This window comes from Tiliqua scincoides, chromosome 16 (genome assembly GCF_035046505.1).
Source record: "Tiliqua scincoides isolate rTilSci1 chromosome 16, rTilSci1.hap2, whole genome shotgun sequence".
NCBI lineage: Eukaryota > Metazoa > Chordata > Lepidosauria > Squamata > Scincidae > Tiliqua > Tiliqua scincoides.
The window spans coordinates 6,697,350-6,718,068 of NC_089836.1; the positions used below are offsets into that span (position 1 = coordinate 6,697,350).

The window sequence follows — 20,719 nt, forward strand, 5'->3', positions numbered from 1 at the left end:
CATGCACGTAAATTGGGTGGGGGGAACAGTCTCCTGCAGATCTGGTTTCCTAATGGGCTGGATGGAGATATGCGCATATGGCACTGCTCGTTGAGTCAGGTCCTTGGTCTGCCTGCCTCGGTATTTCCTACGCTGGCCGGCACAAGGTCCCCAGAGTCTCTGGTGGAGGCATTTCTCCAGCCGTACCCAGAGGTGCTGAGGAGGGAACCTGCATACAGAGCAGGTGCCCTGCCACTTCTGAGCTGTGGTCCTCCCATAGACCTATCCTCCTTTCTGCCATGGGTGTGTTCTGTGGGCCTGCCCCACTGCTGCAGGTGGGGCAGTGCTGTGAACAGATGGTGGGAGGCACAGTCCAGATTTCAGAGGGGCTTGGTGTGTGTTAGTGGGGGGGTCTCCTTATTCGTTCCCGGAGCAGTTCCAGGCCCTTTAGATCAAAGCTCCTCCTCCCCAATTCAGTGCTAGGATGTTTATTTGGTGGGTTGGGGGGAAGCAAAAAGTTTTGTGGGTGTGATAAAAATCCTAATAATCCTTCATGTTCAGTTCAGTGCTTGGAAGTAAATCCCATGGGGTTCAAGGAAGCTTTCTCCAAAGTAAATATACATAGGATTGAAGCCTTAGGACCCAATCCTGTCCAACTTCACAGCACTGTTGCAGCTGCTGGGCAACCCCAACGTAAGGGAACAGATATTCCCTTGCCTTGAGGAGGCCTCTGTGACTGTCCTCTCACTGCTAGATGCAGTGCATGCCCTATTGGCACAGCTGCATCAGCGCTGGCAAGTTGGCTAGGATTGGGCCCTTAGTCCTTTTTTGGTGCTCAGCACTTCACATGTACTCCTTGTAACATCTCTGACAAGTCGGCCTAAGGAGGATCCCCCTCACATTGCAGTTGGTGAAGGGGCTGAGCTGGGCTGGAGCGGGGCTCATGTTAAGGACACCTGGAGAATCAGCAGTTGAGATTTGACTTGGAGATATGAGCTGAACTCTGGAGTGTGTGTGTGTGTGTGTGTGTGTGTGTGTGTGTGTGTGTGTGTGTTCTGTTGTGACTCTGGGCATGCATTTATGACTATTATTATTTAAATACTCCTGTGTCCCCACTGCCCCCACCATTCCTGAAGGGACTATCAAGGCAGTGTAAAAAAAATCGGTGTAAAAAGCAGCACTCCTTAAAATCCCAATTATAACTCCAACCAAAAAGAGACAGGCTGGAAACATAGTATTCTCCCACTTACTAGAATAACTGACCCTCCTCACCCCAGCAGTGTATTTTCTAGTGACTGTCTGCTGTTGTTCTTTTGCATGTTTTCAGATTGGGAGCCCTTTTGGGGCAAGGAGCCATTATTTATTTTAATTTTCTCTGTAAATCACTTTGTAAACTTTTCATTGAAAAGTGGTACATAAATACTATTAACAATACTTCTGAGCCCAGTGTCTAATCTTTACACCCTCGCATGGAAGTAAATATCAACAAACTAAGTGGAAGTATCTTCTGAGTAAACCTGCAAAGGATTGTGCTGCAGGTCATGTTGAGTGTTTGCATTTATGTCTCGCTTTCCTTCCGTGGTGGGGCTCAAGGCAGTATCTCTGGGGGTTCCCGGGTGGTCTTCCATCCCTGATCAACCCACTTAGCTGCGGCAAGACAGCTGCATCACACATGCTCAGACTATGCCCTGTTCTTTGTTCTACTCGCTAAGCCAAACTTTGGCTTGCGTTTTTCCACGCCGCCTTTGGTGGGTCTGACAAAAGTGATGATTTCTATCAACCGTGTATCTCCTGATCTTTTGGGACTTCAGCCCAGTGTGCCCTCAGATGTCTTTGGCAGCTGCAGGGAGTGTTCGGTTACTCCCAGGCAGAAAGAGTCTTCCATAAGCTCCCTTTGATCTGGCCGCACCTTAGACCAGACTCTGGTGGTTCGCATAGGACTCCTCAATGAGGAATCTTCCTTCTGGCTCCCTTTCCCAGAAATCGGAAGGGCAGATCCTTCCCCTTTGCGAGTCAAGCAGGAAGCTGGGGGGGGGGGGAGAACCATCTCTGAAATCACAAGGACACAATTCAAGAAGGGACACAATTCCAAGCTTAGGCTTGTCAGGATGTGTGAAAGATTTTTGTGAAAGAATTTAGATTGAATGACTTATTTGTTTCATGCTGTTGGAACATATTGATATCCCACCTTATCTCTGGGAATTCAGGGTGGCTTGGCCAGGAGGTTTCACCAAGAGATTCAGTGGGGTTTTCTTTCAAGTGAGCAATTTGGGAGAAGACCAGCAAGCATCAGTCTGCAGTGCTGAGTAATGCCTCCTAACATATTTTGCACTGGATACCGTTTAAAATACCCAGAACAACCAAACACGTTCTGTTTCTTCCTGTGAGTCATTCCGCTGTTCGCACGTAGCAAATTATAGCTGCTGTGGTGTTCCACATCTTCCCTGTGGTGAAAGGCGTAGGTGAGATTGTGCAGCCTCCTCTCTATGGTAGTGGATGTGGCTTAGGTCAGACATGATAAGAGCAATTTAGCCTTGATGCTCGTCACCCCAAATTTAGCCTGTGGAAAGTTGCTGACACTACGTCCCGCAGCAAAATACTGCCCCCCAATGACTAGCTTCTTGCACCACAGCTGAGCCAACACAGTGCACAGTAGTACTGGCTACTGGGCCTCCAAGGCAGCCCATCAGGGTCACCTTTGCAGCCTCTTGCGCTTTCCTGATTGGTGCAGAGATGTCCATATGTTCCTGCCAGTGCATATGTCACCATGCACTTCTCTTTAACAAAAGGCTTGTTTTTTCATCTGCTTTTCAGATTACCATCCCACGTGGAAAAAATGGTTTTGGGTTCACCATTTGCTGTGACTCCCCTGTCCGGGTGCAAGCTGTCGACTTGGGTAAGATCAAATGGTGTCTAAATCATGGATTGATGGTGGGTGGGTTTGCGAAGGAAGGAGGCAGCAGCCTTTTCTTTCCGATTTGCTTTTGGTCTTTGATTTTACTAGTATTTCCTGGTAAGTGGGTGGCTTTCTCCCCCCCAAAATAGTTCTTGTACAAACATACATTGGTTTCATAGCTCTTTTAATTGTTACGACTTCCTCCGGAGAACTTTGAACGTAGGAAACTGACCTGTCCTGACTCAGACTTTGGGTCCATTTAGCCCTGTATTCTCTCCAAGATATCCAGGAGTGAAAAATCTGACCCATCATCTACTTGGTGTCCTTTTAACTGGAATTGTCAGGGTCTGAGGCTGGGGTCAAGGGCAGCCTGTTGATGAGGTTGATTAAGGTGGCCAACTTAGGAAGCAGATGGGCAAGCGGGTGTCCATTTCCATCTCCCCACTTACCTCCACTGGTGCTCCTTCTCCTTGGATTGGAAAAAGAAGAGAGAGAGAGATGGAGCAGAAGAAGTGCAGGAGAGCAACTTGGTGGCCGGAGTGTCAAGACTCTAGCCCACCATTCTCCTCTCTTCTGCTCCACGTTTCCTCTTCCATCTGCCCCTCTCTTCCTTTCCCAACCCAGGTAGAGGGAGAAGCAGAGATTGGAGGAGTAGCATCTTGCATAGTGCCAGGAGGCCAGGACAGTCCTGGTTGGGACCTCCTGCATGCAGAACATGTGCTCTGCTATTGAACTATGACCCTGACCTTGGGAACTGTAGTTTGGCAAAGATGCAGAAGAGAACTGCAGTTCCCACAGTTCCCTGGACAGAGGGAATGTCTGTTAAACCAGTTTGGCTCTGTGGTGCAGCTGTGCCCTCACTGCATCCCTGTCGACCTTCCTTTTTTGCAGGTGGCCCAGCGGAGAAGGCTGGACTGCAGCAACTGGACACAGTTCTTCAGCTCAATGAGCAGTCAGTGGAACACTGGAAATGCGTGGAGCTGGCACATGAGATCCGGTGAGCAGGGCACATGTGCAAATGGGTGAAGGCAGTGCTGAAAACAGAGTCTAAGCCATCAGGATGCAGGGAGTGTAGGAGAAGAGGGCTGGAAGCCTTGGAGAGGGTGGCTCGGGAGTCTGAACTGAACGTGGCAGTGGGTTGATGGGTATAGTTACTTGCTGACAACTGGTGGAGCCTGGTGTGCTTCAGGAAGCTCTGAACCTGCCTCTGTTCTCCCTGCACCCATGCCTCTCACAGGAACTGCCCTCAGGAGATCATGCTGCTGGTCTGGCGCGTTGTCCCGCAGGTCAAACTGGGCCTAGAAGGCGTCATCCGCCGCTCCTCTTGCAAGTCAGCCTACGACTTGCAGTCGCCACCCAACAAGAGGGAGAAGAACAGCATGCTGCGTTCACGCCCTCCTGAGCATCGCCAGAGCTGCCACGTCATGTACGACGGGAACGACGGGCTGGTGCTGAACGGCTGGGAGCGCTACACCGAGCTGGGGAAAGTTGCCCAGCACACAATGCCCCCACTCTCCCGACCCCCCTCCACTGGGGGCGACAAGAACTACATCATCCTGGCACCGCTCAATTCGGGAAGCCAGGTGCGGACTCCTTAGAGTAGAGGTCGGCAGCCTGGAGAGCTAACCTGGGAGGGGGGGTGATTGCTGGTTAGCCCCCATGCCTTCTTACAGGCAAAGGAACTTTTCAGCCCCAGCCTTGTAGCGCTTGCATTTTTTCAAAAGCTGCTCAGCTCCTCTTGGAACAGGCATGATGGTGGGTGGTGGGAGTGCTGATGGTGGGAGTGCTGGTGTTTGGGGCCAGACCCGCCCCTTCCGCTGCCACCCCCCCATGAAAAAACTAAGGCCAGCTCACTGCACGATCAAAACAACTGAAGCGTGCTCCTCTAGACTGCACATGGGGGCTCTCAGGATTGAATGCCCCCCCCCCCGTATTAGAACTCCCCGCAGAACACAAAAATGAGATGGCAGGAAAGCAGCATCTCCCTGACATGCTAGGCTTCTATCTCAGGGTGGAATTATATGGGGGAGCTTTCAGACATGGAGTCTAAGTGGGACAGTCCAGGAACCATTTGACCACATGATAAGCTGCTTGTCTAGACTGGACCTTGGTCACACGGTGCCATCCCGCTCTAGTCGGCCTTTTCCATCTCCTCCTCCGTCATCCCCCCCATGGCAACAAGCAGGATTAGTGTTGGTCTCCTGCTTGTTGCTATTTTTCAAGAGGGCTATAAGAACACACATGATATGGCTTATTGCCATGTCTCAAGAGAGCTACAGGAACATGCACACTCTCTATGAACAAGATGGTGCCACACCGTCTTCAACACAAAAGCCAAAGCTTCCGGAATGCTAAATTCTGAGCCTGTCACAAAAGTGGTGGACTGTTCAACACTCTGGTAATGGAGGATGGAGGTAACCTCAACTGTCTTACTTTGTTTCTTCCAGCTCCTGAGGCCAGTCTATCAGGAGGGCAAGGCCCCTGGAGGTGAGTGAGCATCTCTGTTACTGCCTCTTGAGTTGAGCTGACAGAGGGTTTGGATTTCTCTGGGGAACAGGCACCAGAGGGAGCATTAAGGAAGGCACCGAGCAATGAAACCTCTGACTGGGGGGGGGGGGGTAGGTGGATTTGGTAGGCCTCAGAGTTCAGCAGTGGGGAGGGGGTCGCCTTACACTTCTTCCTCCTGCACCTGTTTCTTGGCTCCTTTCCTGGGCTTGTCCCAGCCCCGGAGCAGCCCTCAAGTAGCCTTCCCAAAGACCTCTCATCATCCGCCTCTCATCATTGCCAGGGTTGTGAAGGTTCAGCTGGTGACCCTGAGGTGGTGTCCATAATGGTGGGGCGAGTCTGGAAGTGGACACAGATGTATCCAGCGATTCTCCACGGGCCAATACGAATGACAGTTTGCTGTGGAAAACCGACCCAATCTAGACGACTTTCTAAAAAATTAGCAGTCTTGATGGACTGGACACGGTTGCCACGACCCTCTTCCCCATCAGCCGCATACCGTCTAGGTGTCTTTCTCTCCCTGACTGTACTTGATTCCCAACTTCCCAGGAGAAGTTTGGGAACCGTTGTTTTAAGCTGTCTTATACTGAGCCAGACCCTTGGCCTGTCTAACTCCGCATCATCAAGCAGCAGCTTTTCAGGGTTTTCAGGCAGGGATCTTTCCCAGCTCTACCTGGAGGTGCTCAGGATAGAAACTTGGGCCATCTGCATGCCAGGCATGTGTCCTACCACTGAGCGATGGCCCTTCTCCAACCAGGATTAATTCCTGGGCAAATAGCAGCTTGTTCTGAGCCACTGCCAATTAACACGCTCCATCTGGATCCCTGTTTATCTGAGCACAAACAACCTCTCTCCAAAGAACAAATGGAATAGGCCAGCAGTATTTACTTTGGAACAGCCCTATCTGTTTCCCCAGCTGCGTTCAGGGGTGTTTGGGTCTGGCTTTGGTGCAGGGAGGTCATGGGCATCCATCCTAGTTCTGAGAGATGTAATATTTGCCTTTCCCATCCAAGCATGTGCGTTGCGTACAGCTAGTGAGGTGCCAGCCAAATGATGGACGTGAATATGAAAATGTGTGACTGTAACAACGGGGTATAGCTGAGCCAGAGGTCATGCCTGAATTATCACCTGACTACACTTCTCCTTTCTTTTGCTTTGTCCCTTTGCCTGTGTTCTGTTTTGCCAAGGCCCGCACTGTCACTCAGTTGTTTTTCAAGCCATTCGTTGCGCTGAATGTTCATCGCCCACTGCACACAGTCATATTCCTCTTGTGTCCCCGGCTAGTACAGGCCTGCTGCGAGGCGTGTTGATTGCTGGACATGCAGATAGGTGTGAGAGGTGGGTCGAGAGACTGATGTAACATGGCTGCTGACAGCTTCCTTCAGCAGGGGAAGATCAAAGATGAAGCTGCCTTGCACCATGTTCTGTATTCATCTACACTATCTGAAACAGCTCTCCAGGGTCTCCGGCAGTGGTCTTTCCCCTTCCTCCCTGGAGAAGCTAGCCAGGAATTGAACCTGGGACCCTCTGCATGGAAAGTGTGAATGGTGCTGCTCCCCTCAGCTACAGCCCCCAAGGAATTTGATTGGAAAAATGGGTCCTGGACTGCCTTTACACAGGTGCCATTCATGCTTCTACAGGAGAACTTTCAAGTGCATGATCTTTCCTGCTGCTCTTAATGGCACCAAAAGGAACAGCCTGCTGGCACAGATCAATGGCAATGCTATCAACCTGACTCATCAGCCCTCTTTTGCTAGTGAAAACAGATAACTGAGCTTTGTGCAATTGCCCTATCAGAGAGCAAGCGCTGGCTGAGCAGAGCCCCTGGAAAGTCTGCTCTAGCCGTGTTGTTTTCCAGCTCCTTTGCTGCAGGAAGAGCCCGTGTAGGAAATTTGCCTCAGTGCCTTCTACTGGCCAGCAATAAGCCAGACTGACTCAACATTTCCGCTGGGCTCCGTTTCCTATTGACTCTTGGAAACGTTTTTTGTACCCTGGCTGCCCGGCGAATGGACAAATAACAGACAACTCCTCGAGGTTCCCGGATGCTCAAAGCCAGTTCAAAAGTGCAGAGCTGTGCACAAGTTTTGGTGTACTGTGTGTGTGTGTGCATGTGTGTGTGTTAAGCACCAATCCTTCACCCAATAAATGCAGCCAGTGACGACTGGTTTAGCCTATTCTGCTCCTGCTGCTTGTGGGGAAACTAGCTACAGACCCAAATAACTGCAGCTGTGATGCTTGGAAAGGGAGAGCAGGCACTGCTTCTTTCTGTCCCAGTCCCCCCCGGTAGCCTTTTGTGCAAGGTGAGATCCTGTTTTTGCACTTCTGATCTAATTCAGGCAACAACACCTCCTCCACACTTCCTTCTCACCGGCCTCGCTCACAGACAGCCTCCTAATCTGAGACCAGCCGCCACAGCCCACATCAGCAAGACGCAGGGCCCACACTCAGATGCCCACCCTGTCCCCATAACCAGGGACAGTTATATCAACACTATATAACTGGGCAACACTATTCCCGAATCTCATGACGTCATCAGTCAAACCACCAAGGGCTGATTTACCTGCTCATCCCCCAGTGTGCTGTAAGCCCCCACTCGCCAACAGTGCCCTTCTGCCATCTGCATAGCACAAATGGGTTCCTCTCTATGCAAACGAATAAACAGATGCAAATCTTAACATTTAAAAATAAGAGCAACATTCAGAGAGCAGTGGGAGAACATTTCTGTCTCCCCAGACTGCCTGAAGAAGCATTTTGGTCGACTCGGAGCTGGCTACTCTTGTTTGGCTTTAGACGGTGCTGGTGTTTTGCTATTCATGCTGGGGGGGGGGTCTGTGTGTGGGGCTGAAGCCACCTCTCACCTTCACAGCTGGGAATGGCTCTCAGTTCTACCTCTAGTTTTCATGATTCCACCTGTCATTAGCCGTGTGTCTTTGGGTACGTTAAGGCCCCCCTTTCATATTTCCAGGCAATGCATGCAAAAGCAGCTCTCACGGCAAGAAATCTCGGCTGATGAAGACTGTCCAGACCATGAAGAACCACAGCAGCAACCCCCAGAACTGCACCCTGGTCAGGCCCCACATCCCACACTCCAGTTACGGGACATACGTGACGTTGGCACCCAAGGTGTTGGTCTTCCCCATCTTTGTGCAGGTAGGTCTTTGGAACTTGGGGTCTGGCTTTCTTTTATCACGGGTAGGACTCTGAAATGAGACACCTTGTGCTGCCAAGTGAGTGCTGAGTCTTTGGGCCCAGTTTGGACTGGTTCCTGTCTTTAGGATCTGGTGACAGTGGAGTACATGAGTCCAGAATCGGGGAGGTAATTTCAGTCCCCTGATTCTAGGTTCCCTGAGCAGCATATTGTCCTGGAGAATGGACACAAAGCGCCCCACCTCCCCCGGTCCTGGTTCATGCTGGGGCCAACAGTAAGGTCTTTTTCTGATGAGGAGTTCTCATTTGATTCCAGCTCAGGGAGTTGGCAAGTCCTGAAACATGCATTGCTGAGGTCAGCAATGGTAACAGAGAACCAGGAAACATCTAACTGAAGGGGGAGCTCCCTGTAACAGGGCATTTAGAGTAACTGTCAGTGTTTTGCTCTAGTGCAGGGGTGTCCAAACATTTTGGCAGGAGGGCCACATCATCTCTCTGACACTGTGTCGGGGGGCCGGGGGAAAAAAGAATTAATTTACATTTAAAATTTGAATAAATTTGCGTAAATGAATTTATTAGAGATGGAACTTATATGAATAAATGAAGGTCTTTCAGTAGCTCAAGGCCTATAAAAGGCCTTTCACAAAGCAAGGCCAGCCTTTCCTTTGCTGCCACTGCTGCATCACAGATGTGAAACAGCAAGTAGTGGAGGGAGCCCTCATCCCACAGCTCAGGTGAGAGGTCGAACAGTCGTCCTTATGCTGGGAGCAGTTGCATCTGGTCAGCATGGGCTCCAGCAAGTCTCTGGAGGGGCAGAGGCTCATTGGAGACTGGGGGCTCCCCCAGGGCCTGATCGGGAGCCTCCGAGGGCCGCAAGTGGCCCCTGGGCCAGGGTTTGGGCACCCCTGCTCTAGTGGGAGCCCTTTCACCCATGTTACTTCTCCTGATCTATATCAACAATCCACACATTTCCCTCCCCCCCCCAGCCATGGGTGGCTGGCACCATGGTTCAGACTACGTCAGTGTGTCTGAAAGCCTCCCCCCCCCATGTAATTCAGATGCCCTCATATCACTTTCTGGAGGGTTTGCAGTCTGTTTCAGATGGAGAAGACTGGGAAGAGAAGTTAGAACTCAGTCAGGTTGCTTTGGGCCCTAGGGCACCACCCACAAAGGCCCCCAAACAGGTGTCCGCTTTGCTTTTTTCCTCAACTTCCTAGTTCACATGAGAATGTGCCTGTTAGCCAGAAGATAAAGAGGAAGCCCCTCCCCACCCCGGCATGGATATTGCGTGCATGCTTCCTCTTTTCCCAGTGGGGTGAGGGCGTTTCTCTTAAGTAGCAAGAGGACACTGGCCAAACAATTCAGGGGCAGTTAAAAACCTGACTTCACCTTCCCTTGGGGCACACCACGGGAGAACACACCCCAGCGTGTGGGGCATATTCTTGGGTCGTGTGGAATTGCTGGACGATGCGCAAGAGAGGCCAGAATCGGGTGATGCCCCTGACGGGACAGGTGCTCCTTCAGTTGTGCCCTCCTTAATCAGCTGCCTCATCTGCGTGGACAATCAGGCCCACCCTGGAGGTATCACAGTGATGGGGTGGGCTTGTAGCTCAGTGCTAGAGCCCCCCAGTGTCACTCAAGGGATGCCAGGCTTAATCCAGGGAAGCATTTCCAGGAAGGATGGGAAAAGACCCCTCTCTGAAGCCTGGGGGAGCTCCCGCAGTCAGAGCAGACAGTTTTGGCTTCTTACAAGGCAGCCTCATAAGCTTCTCTACATTCAGAGAGGAAGGCCAGTTTGGCTGCATCTGAGCGCCTTCTCAAGTGTGTGAACCTCCTTTGCCTATGCACAAACCAAGATGCCCACCTGCTTTGGGGATGGGAACTGTCAGGCAAGAAGGCTGCCTGTGGCTGCTTTGCAACACCCTCCATCCCCACCCTCGCCAACACTTCCTGCTTCCCACACTGCTCTTCTGCGCTACTCAGGGCACTTGTTGCTGCTGTGGCTAGGTTTTTCCACCCAAGTCGTGACTTCAGAGACGAGCAGCAAAATCGCCCGACACACCAAGAAGTGGAGAATGCCAAGTCCTTTTGTGGCTCCTGCATGTGACGTAGGTGTTTGAAATGTGAAGGTGTCCCCCTCCGCTCCTTCTTATCACTTTGCTGGGTTGTGGGACTTTCCATTTACGAGATCCGCTTTCCTCTCAGGGGCTTTCAGCCGAAGCTGCACTGAGCAGGTGAGAAGTCGGTGCAGCTCTCCAGCTCTGTCTCTTTCTTCCCATTAGCCTCTTGACCTCTGCAATCCAGCCCGGACACTGCTTTTGTCTGAAGAGTTACTTCTCCACGAGACTCGAAACAAACCCACAAAGGTAAGTAAGAAAGTGGCCGGATCTTCATTTGAGTCCGCTCTCAAAGCCAATATTTGCCTCTCTTAAGTGCCTTGATTGCAGAGAAAACAGTGGGTGTGCTCTGTTTCCCAAGCCATCAATGGGGCATTTGTGCTGTGAACTGAAAATGCAGGAAGGGAGAAAAAGTGGGGACTTGTAAAAACAATTATGCTCCCCACCTTACGCAGGCTCAACAGCTACTTTTTGCTGCAGGCTCCTATTAAGGGATGAATTCAGTTCCCTAGACCAGGGGGTCTCCAAACTTTTTGGCCAGAGGGCCGCATCAAATATCTGGCGTGGTGTGGAGGGCTGGGAAAAAATTTAAATAAATAAATAAATTAGAGGTGAAACTTAGATGAGTGAATAAATGAACGAATGGGCTCATTCACTGAACCTCTCTGGCCCTCAGAACACCCTCCAGACACCATCAGAGCACAGTTCTGGTCATGTTCAGTTGAGTGGGCCAGAGGCTTTCAGGGGACAAGAGGTTGGCCGCAGGCCGGAAAGAGGCTTATTGCGAGCCGCATCTGGCCCCCGGGTCTGGGTTTAGAGACCCCTGCCCTAGACAAAGGGAACTGAATACTCTGGCGAGATACCAATCTCCCAGACCACCCAGTTGAGCTGGTATAAATCAATGCCAGGTGTTGTCATCTTTTTTCCTGGCCCTCCTCCTACTGCAGAGACAAGTAGATTTCTACCTTGCAGGAACTGCTGTGCATTTTAACAGGTTTTAATGTGTGTTTTAAAGCCCTGGGGTCCCTCAAGAGGAACTTGGTACAAAACAAGTGTTTATATCTGTATGTATGATCAGACACTTAGAATGAAAGAACAGGGTGTCTGAGCAAGTGCTCAGTCCAAGGAAGTGTTTTTAGTCCTGGAACTGAGCCCACAGTGCTTTCACATTTAAAACCACTCCTGGTTTTCTCCTCTTCACCTCCAAGCTTTGTTTCAGTAGCTTAATTTCTTGTGTATTAGGGGGAGCCTTTTCATTGCTGTCATCAAACAACTAGTTTGCTTCCTGGGCCTGCATCACTGCAGTTTGCATGTGGGGGGCCCTGCCTTCTTGCCACTTTGGCTGTGACACACACTGCAGATTCCTGGAGTGAGATCAAGGATGTTTACTGTGGTGACGCTGTCACCTCTTACATTTTTCGGAGGCCATTTTGAGAGCTCTGATAAGAAGCAAGGTGAAAATCAATTACACTGTTATGTAAACAGATAAGGAAATGCAAAGAAAACGCAGTGAGGCGGCTGCGAAGCATGTGGAGCCATGCCAGGACTGGTCCTTCCTCCGAATCCTTGCGCTTGCCTTTGATCACATCCTGTCTAGACCTGATTGCAGTTCCCACACTCACGACCTTCCGAAATGTGGGTCCTGGGTTTCCGGATCTGAGTCGTAGCAGAAATGTTTGCTTGGCACGAGGCCTCCAACGGTTTGCTTTTTGAGAAGCCAGAGGTCCCTGTGGGGCGGGAACACAGATGGACAACGGTACCACCTTCCAAATATATTGGGGTGGAAAAAGGAATGTGTCATCCTATGATAGGAAAAGGGCCAGTTGGGTTAACAGAATGCTGTGCATCCAGGAGTTGACGGCAGCAGATTTCATGGGAGGAAGACCTTTGGATTCTGACCATCAGAAATAATCTCCTCCAACAAACTACTTTTTAAAAGAGCCTATATGAATATACAGTACAAAGAACTCAGACCAGAAGTCTAGCATCTTGCTGCCCAACCAATTTCAAGCATGGTATGAAGGGAACAGTCAGCTCCTGCCAAACTTGTATTCAGTTCCTCTGAGGAGCAGCAGCGCAGGGGATAACCCCTGGTCTCCTGCCTCCTCCACGCATTTGTCCAATCCCCTTTCAAAGTCAGACAAACGCCATAAACCGGTTCTGTGAAATGACGTTTTTCCTTCTCTGTCCAGAATCGCCTGCCAGTCCGTTTCAACGGATGTCTCTGTGTTCATCCAGTGCCATGAGAGGGAGTGAAAAACTTCCCTTTATCCTTGTTCCCGACTCCATGCATAAGTTTTTAGATCTCTCTCTTGCCCCCTTAGTTGGCTCCTCCCACCAAGTTAAAAGTCTAAACGTCGTAGCCTTTCCTTGCAGGGATGGCATGGCAGTCTAGGTCCCTTGCTGACTTTCACAGCCCTTTTCTAGCCCTTTTCACTGTCATTTCTAGTAACGACCATTTCCCTTTTGAGATGGGTCCAACCAGAACTTCCAAATGTATTGCATAAGGGCATTGTGACATGGGCAGCTCTGTTGTATGACTTTCAGGTGGGGCTAGCCATCGACATGCTGCCTCCTTTCCCCCCCCCCCCCGGTGTACCAGCCTTTGCTCCTCCTGAACTGGAACAGGAAGAGGCAGACTGTGTGAAAGAGGAAGTGCTGAGGAAAGGAGAGTGGTGAACTCAAGCATATCCTCTCCCCGCCATTTCTTACCATTCTGTAGGCACTCAGAAGTGGGCACCCCCGCCAACCTTCTGCCTGGGGCAGCTGCCTCAATCTGCCTCATGGATGGGCCAACACTGCTTCCAGCGTTTTCTTGTCCTCTCAGTTTGTCAGGCAGCCACCCTGTTCTTCATCCACTTGGGAAATAAGAGCCTTTCACTCCATGCCTGCTTCTGGGATGGAGAAGGGACTAGAACTCAGAATGTATCAGGGTTTTAAATGACAGCCATGAAGCGCTTGGAGTCCTCTGCCTATCAGCCGTGTTCATTTTGGTTCCTTCCAACCCTGTGAATCCAATTTATTTCCCATCTCGCACAGGTGACCGTCTTCATCTACTCTGATCTGTTGCTCTTCACACAAGAGGACGAGCCGGGGCGGTGCAGTGTCCTCCGGAACCCCCTTTACTTGCACGATGTCCGGCTGCAGGAAGGTGAGTCTAACCACGGCAAGGGCTGCTCCCTCCAGGAGCCTGGACAGGGCGAAGCCAACCGTGCCCCGCCTGTGGAGAACAGGGACAGCAATGTCACGACGTTACGTGATGTCATGACATTGCGTGACGTCGTGACATCACTGGCCCAGGTGCTGGAGTGACATATTGTGCCTCTAGCATTGGCTACTCCCCTCGGCATGTGAAACTCATGCCCAACTCTCATGGCCAAAAAAGAATATAAGGGGAAGCCTTGCTGTGCCATACCATCTAGTCCAGTGTCCTGTTTTCCACAGTGGCCAAACAGATGCCTCCTGAACATGATGCCCTTCCCTTGTTTGCCCCAAGTACCTGGTGCTCAAGAGCTACCCTGCCACTTGAATAGCTACTGTTGATAGTAGAGAAGAGCCCTGCTGGTCAAAAGCTCAAGGAATCCAGTGTCCCAAGGTGGCCCAGCAGATGCCTCTGGGAAACCCACAAGCATCTCTTTCCTACTGTTGCTTTCCAGAAATTGGCGTTCAGGAGACTGTCTCTGAGCACTGAGGCACAATTTAGAGCTCACTACTAACAGCCATTGCTAGACCTGTCCTCCATTTGACGTCGCTTGTCAGTCACAACTCCTCAGATTGCACGGATAGTATAGGGAGCCATTGCTTTGGGGATCTGAGGGTCAAGAAGCTCTTCATTTTGTGTTATTTGCCTTGCTAGCAAAAACCAAAGCAGATGAGAAAAAAGAGACACAATTAGTTAATGAGTCAGGGGCAAAAAAATCATTTTGCTTTTAGAATCAGCATTCTAAAACAGATAATTTTTTTCTTTAACCTCTTGCAGGTTCCTCTGATAATCTGAAATTCTGCATCCTCTACCTGGCTGAGGTGAGCATCGCACATGGCGCACTGTCCTCTGTCATAAATGTTCTGCCTGTCAACTTGCTTCTCCTGAATTATGTCATGGGGCAGGCAGGAGAGATACCAGCAGAAAACAGAGAGAAGAGAAGGTAATAGTCCTTGTTTGAGGAATCCTTCTCCTTCCTTGTGGGAGAAAACTTCTCCCAAATGCCTCACCCTCTTACAGATTGCAGCAGTTCCTAAGAGGATAAGAGACAGTGCTGAATGAAGGGCCTTCTTTCCTGTTTGAATGTTCCCAACCCTAACTTACAGCTAGGTCTGAGCTGTCTGATGGGGTGACGAGCCAGGAAAGAGATCTTGGGGTTGTGGCAGAGAGCTCTGTGACTATGCCAACCCTGTGCATGGCAGTGGTAGAGAAAGCAAATTGCATGCCAGGGGTCAGTAGGGAAGGGGTCAAGAATACAGGGATTTGTGATGCCCCAGTACTGATCTCTGGGGCAGCCAGTGTGGGAATTCGGTGTCCGGTTCTGCCGCACCTCAAGGGGGAGATGGTAGAGCTCGAAAAGGGGCAGGCAGAATGGTGGAGTCAGCAGTTGGCCCAGTCAAGCCCTGACCAAGGACCTGTACCCCTCAGAAGACCCACTTGGTTGGGAGGATATTCTCAGTATCAATATCAGCAGTAGTGGGTAGTGGGGATGCAGGAGAGCACCTTATGGTTCAAGATTTTGACCAGGGCCTCCAGCAACCTAATATTGGCACTGAAAAAAAAACAACCTTTGGCCTTCTCAGCCTGCTGTGTCTCAAGAGCATATGGTAGAATGACAGCACTGCAGTGTGGCTTGCTCCCCAGCAGGGGGCACCCTTGCGTACTGAACAATAAACAGCCTTGGCTTGGGGAAGTAACATGGAAGAAATGCCACCTCCTTGGGTGTAGCTCCTTGCAGAGAGACGAACTGAGGCCTTTGCATCAGTGGAGCTAGGAGATGGAGCAAGGCACCCTAAATAGCTCCTGCCCCATCTGGACATCTGGCCCTGTGGACAGAACCTGTCGGCTTCAGACCACTGGGACGTGCTGTTTGAATGAGACCCGGCAGACGTTGGTATTTTGCTGAACAGTACAACTCTCAAGCTGTGGCCCAAGGCAGGCGAGTGAGCTGCAAGATCATCCCCAGCTTGTCCCAACAAACTACTCAAATCATTAAAGACTTCCCTGCAAGTCCAGCGTCTGCATCCACCGAGGAGGCTGCCTGTGCATCTCGGTAGGGCACATGGTTCCGTCACTGCTCTGGATGGAATTATTTTGTCATTCCCAGTGCAGAGGAATTGTCGCTCCTCTGAAGTGCCTGCTTGTTCCAGCTCTGCATGACTCATCCTTCAGTGGCATGCTTCCTCCCAGTCACAAGCCACTCCTAGTGATTCATGCAAGGAGTGAGCCCCTCGGAGGGGCAGATCACTCTCACTATCACCCATCTTACAATGTTATTGGTTTGTAAGAGTGGAAACAGAACCTTCTCCCAATTGTAACTCAGGAAAAAAAATTGTTTGTTTGCCAAGCAAAGGGTGGTCTGTGAGTGCAAGCACGGTCCTCTTTCTGAAATTTTGGAGGGTGCGTAACCAGTGCTAGGAATCAGGCCTTGGAAAAAAAACCTCCCCGCCCTCATGCCAGGCACCTGCTTGACATGCCAAGGCCCCTAGTTCCACCCCTGGCATCTGCAGTCAGAAGGGTCTCTGCAGCTGGCCTAAGTCTTTGGAGAGCGACTGCCAGTCAGAGTATGCAGTGCTGGGTTACTTAGACCAAAGGCGTGACTTGGTACTCAATGCAGGTGTGTGTGACACTGACAAGTGGCTTTCTGCCAGCCTTTATCTGGTCATTTTCAGCTCCCAGGCGAGTCCCTTCCTTGAAGGATAAGGGCAGGTGTTTGGACCACACGGTGCTTCTCACTGATCTGAGTGGGGTTGGGTGGAGTGGGGAAAGTTGCGTGCATCTTTGTGGGGAAGAAGCATCATATCTGAAGCCTCCGTCAGAGTGCTCTCCTTTCCCAGCAGTTAGTCTGTGTAGTGTTCCTCTTGGCCAGGCCTAATCAAATTGATGCAAGCCGTTAATTCCATTAGCTGTGGTGAGGGCTGAGGGATTAGGAGACGGGCTTCTGATCTGCTCTTGATGGAGAGCGCTTGGAAATGTCTCTCCGGCTGCCTCTTGGGGGTCATTCTTGCGGGCTGTGCAAATGGCATATTAGCTCCACTCCTAGTACTGCCAGTTTTGTTCCCCCCTCATCCCAGCTACGTTGTATGCCTTGTTAGCCTGAATCAATTTCCAGTAAACCACTCTCTTCTGCCATCCTGAGCCACAAGTGTTGTGGAGAGGTCCGGAGCAAACAAATAAAGGCATACCTTTCACATACTGCATGGAGTCCTTGCCGTCCACTCCAGTCCTTAAAAGCGGTGTGCCAGTCCCACCCGTGTTGCTCTTAAAATGTTCCCAGCACATATGTGCTTCCTTTTCCGTGAGCTGTGAACTCTTCTTTGAGGCAGGTAAGATTTTGTCTGTCTGTTCTTGTTGTTTTCAAGCAATGCCAGAGGGATACACACACACACACACACACACTCTGATAAACTTGGCGGCGTTGTGCAAAAAATGTGGGGAGGGGGAGGAAAAGGTACAACACCTTGCTGTGTCTCTGTGGAAGTTGCTGGAGTTCAAGGGCAGTTCCAAGGTCTTGTAGCGCCCCTGAGACTTGAGGTTTCCTCCCCTACCAGAATGCAGTTCTCTGTGAGTGTTGCTTGCTTGTTCACTATCCTGGCAGTAGCATGGATCTTAAGCTGCACTTTGGCATTGGGGAGAACAGGTTGTCATAACCATACATAACCATGTATGCACCAACTTGCCCTGTTAACCCTGGACAGTCCTAATCTTCTGGTCCCTGTTCCTGGTAAATCTCTCTCTCTCTCTCTCTCTCTCTCTTTTTGCCTCCCCCCCCCCACTTCATTCATAATCTATTGTACTATAGGACAATTTATCTTTTTCTCATCTGCCTTTAGCCCAAAGTGTAAACACCCCGCCCTTCCTGCTGTTTAAATTGGTGGAAGGCTGGCAATTGGAGAGTAAACTAATTCAGCACACAGATGGCAGAGCAGAGCTGTCAGCTATGTACAAAAGCAGTGGGGAGTGATTCCTCAGTGTAGGAATCGGGGTATCACTGCAAGCATGTTCCTCTTTGTGAAATGCTGGAGGGTATGTAACCGGTGCCTGTGCGTTGCAGTCGGGGGAAGGTTGGCTTAGGGAATTGGCAATGACTCCTTGGCTCTGACGCTCCCATTGCCTGACAGAGCCTGCTAACCCGTTTGTGTTTTCCTTGTGTGCCAGAAGTTGGAGTGCATTGTCAGCTTGGAGGCCCACTCCCACGAGCAGAAGAAGCGAGTCTGCTGGTGCTTGATGGATAACATCTCAAAGCAGCAAACCGCCACCCCGTCTGCGCCTCCAGCTGAGAGCAAGGTAAGGAGGACACTGGGAGTTGTCTCTGCCCTTGTAGGCAGCCCCAACGCTTCTACAGTGAACCAACTGGTTGATCCATCAACTGAATGGCTGGATGAGGGTGGATTTTAACTGATTGGGCAGCTAGTTCCAGGCTTGCTGGTTTGCTTCTGAGGATATTGTGATCAGAAACTGGCATAATGGCTGTTAAAGCAGCCCCTCTCTGGTATTCTGGATGACTTGCAAATGGTTAGTGACACTGCTGATGGTTCTTTCGTGGGCACTGATGGTTAGGAAATGGTTCATCAGTGGCTCATCACACACACACACATCCCAAGGTGGGGCTGAGATCAGTGTCTGCAGTGGAGTGGGGGGGGGCAGAGAGAAAATGGTTTCGGGGAGGATGCAGTGTGACCAACACGTGAGAAACAAGCAAGGCTGAAGAAGGTTCCTTGCAGGGTGTGTATGTTCTTTGGGAGGAACAGGTGCTGTTTCACAGAGACTGCTGTCTGCTTGCTTCTTGGTGCTTACAAGTATAATTGTAAGAAGATAAGAAGCACCCTGCCGGCTGAGACCTAAAGAAACTTTAGCGCAGCTTCCTGTGTTGGCCAACCAGGTGCCTCCAGGAAAGCTACAAGCAGGGCACAAAGTACCTGCTACTGAGAGGTAGAATATCACTATACGTAGAGGTTCTTTTGCGCTGTTCTTGGACCTTTCCTCCATGAATGTTAACAAACACACATGCACAAAGGCAAAAAGGTTCAGCCAAAAGCAAACTGATTTCCTGTTTCACCACCACCACCACCCCACCCGTTGCTTGGGGAAGAGCAGAGCGCACAAGTTGTCTGCTTCTAGCACTGAGTGATAGCTTTTTGTTTAAGGATCTGAGGGCACAGTTCTAACCAACTTTCCAGCGCATGCATAGCTGTGCCAGTGGGGCATGTGCTGCATCCTGCAATTGGGGGGGGGGGACGACAGTCACAGAGGCCTCCTCAAGGTAAGGCAATGTTTGTTTCCTTTCCTAGGTGCCAGAAAGTTGGTTAGGATTGCTCCCTGACTGTTTTTACTAGGCTTGTGAGTAAGGAGGAAAGGCCAATGATTTTCCATAGGGTGGGAAAAAGAACTGATCATCAATGCTGCTCCCGCTTCCTCCAAAAGCATCCCGCTTCCTGTGGTGTGTTCTGGGGATGGTATTTTGGGGCTTCTGTGTCTGATAAAACTGCACCTCCTCCTTTCAGGGCTTTTTGTTTGTTTGTTGCTGATCCTTTTTGCAGCAGGGCTCTTGCGCTTTTAACACTTGCCCTCAGACAGAAATGAGCAGCTAGAGCATCTCCTGCCACGGAGACTCACCCTTTGCATTTCTGCCTGTCATGCCGCTTTGTAAGGCATGCAGAAATTTAACAGGCAAAGCATGTCCTGGCACGGAGACCAGACCAAAATCTGCAAGGGGAGCCTCGCGCTTCCCGTTTCTCTGCCCAGGTTTTTTTAGGCACTGGAGCTGGGCAAACAGGTGTCATTGCTGCTCCTTCCTCCCCCCTTCCAGTTCACTTGCTGCACAGCCATGTGCTGCAAACTGGTTGCAAGTGGCTCCACCCTGCGGGACATACACATGCTCATTTTTTCCGTCTGGAGGGAACTGGTGCCACTGGAACCCCCGCGGCCTGGAGCGACATGCGGGTTTTGTTTCCTGAAGGCCGGTCTCGCTCTGAAAGCCTTGCTTTTGTTCCCGGGAACGAGGGCAGGAGCTCGCTGTGCCTGCCTCTGTCCAGCCCAAGATCAATTTGGCATCTGGAGTTATGAGGGTAATTTGAATTGGCTGCTTTCTGGCAAAAGTCCTAACTGGCGCTTAATCCAATGATGATGTGATTTAGTGAGGACAATAAAATCTCAGGCGAGCTCAGTTCTCCTGCAGTCAAGCATAGATGCTCAGTGCACAGAGTGAGGAGCAGAGCCGGCAAGCAGGCATCCGTCAGCTCTGCGCAGGCTCACTTTCCTCTGGCAGACCAAAACCTGTCAGGCGCAGCCCTTTGCCCCCTGTTGCTGCCCAGCTAGGTGGACGCCTGGCACCAGCCGCACCCACTTGTCCACCCAGCTCTTTCCTGAGAAGATCAGGAACCAAACGGAGCCAAGTGGTGGCCCTGGAGATCGCAGGTTCACCATGAAGCCTGGACTTGGCATCTCCTGTACTTGCTTCTCTGGCTGCCTCTTCCAGTAAGGGGCCAGACGCTCTGGTGGGTATGCTGGCTTTTTGCACTTAGGACAAGGGTTGGGAATTGCAAAGGGGAGGCGTGTCTGTGGTGCAGGTTTGAGCGCACAGGTTGCAGGGGGCGTGTGTATTTACACTGCTTTTCCATTTGAGAAACGTCATTTGCTCAGGTCTGAGTTATGCAGGTGAGTTGGCCTGCCACGCTAGCAGGGCCATCGCTGTCGTTGGCAGAGTCTGTTCACGTTCCTCTTTTATTGTTCCCCCTCTGGGGGAATTCAGTGTGTCCTGAGTTACTTGGGAGGCCCTGGCAGCATCTCCAGGTGGGACTGGGAAAGACCCCTCTCTGAAACCCTGGAGAGCTGCTGCCAGCCAGTGTTGACAGAGCTAGATGGAGCACTGAG

At 50.9% G+C, this 20,719-nt stretch overlaps 1 protein-coding gene across 3 annotated transcripts in view; it reads left to right on the forward strand.

Moving 5' to 3' along the window:
- RGS3 (regulator of G protein signaling 3) overlaps nucleotides 1-20,719 on the forward strand; it is a 52,752-nt gene that overhangs the window by 13,159 nt on the left and 18,874 nt on the right. For all 3 annotated transcript variants that reach the window (XM_066610777.1, XM_066610778.1, XM_066610779.1), the window contains 9 exons: nucleotides 2,794-2,875; nucleotides 3,767-3,872; nucleotides 4,113-4,458; nucleotides 5,323-5,362; nucleotides 8,346-8,530; nucleotides 10,810-10,893; nucleotides 13,684-13,795; nucleotides 14,624-14,667; nucleotides 18,005-18,133. In XM_066610777.1, the coding sequence (XP_066466874.1) occupies nucleotides 2,794-2,875; nucleotides 3,767-3,872; nucleotides 4,113-4,458; nucleotides 5,323-5,362; nucleotides 8,346-8,530; nucleotides 10,810-10,893; nucleotides 13,684-13,795; nucleotides 14,624-14,667; nucleotides 18,005-18,133 (1,128 nt within the window). The remainder of the gene's footprint in view (nucleotides 1-2,793; nucleotides 2,876-3,766; nucleotides 3,873-4,112; nucleotides 4,459-5,322; nucleotides 5,363-8,345; nucleotides 8,531-10,809; nucleotides 10,894-13,683; nucleotides 13,796-14,623; nucleotides 14,668-18,004; nucleotides 18,134-20,719) is intronic.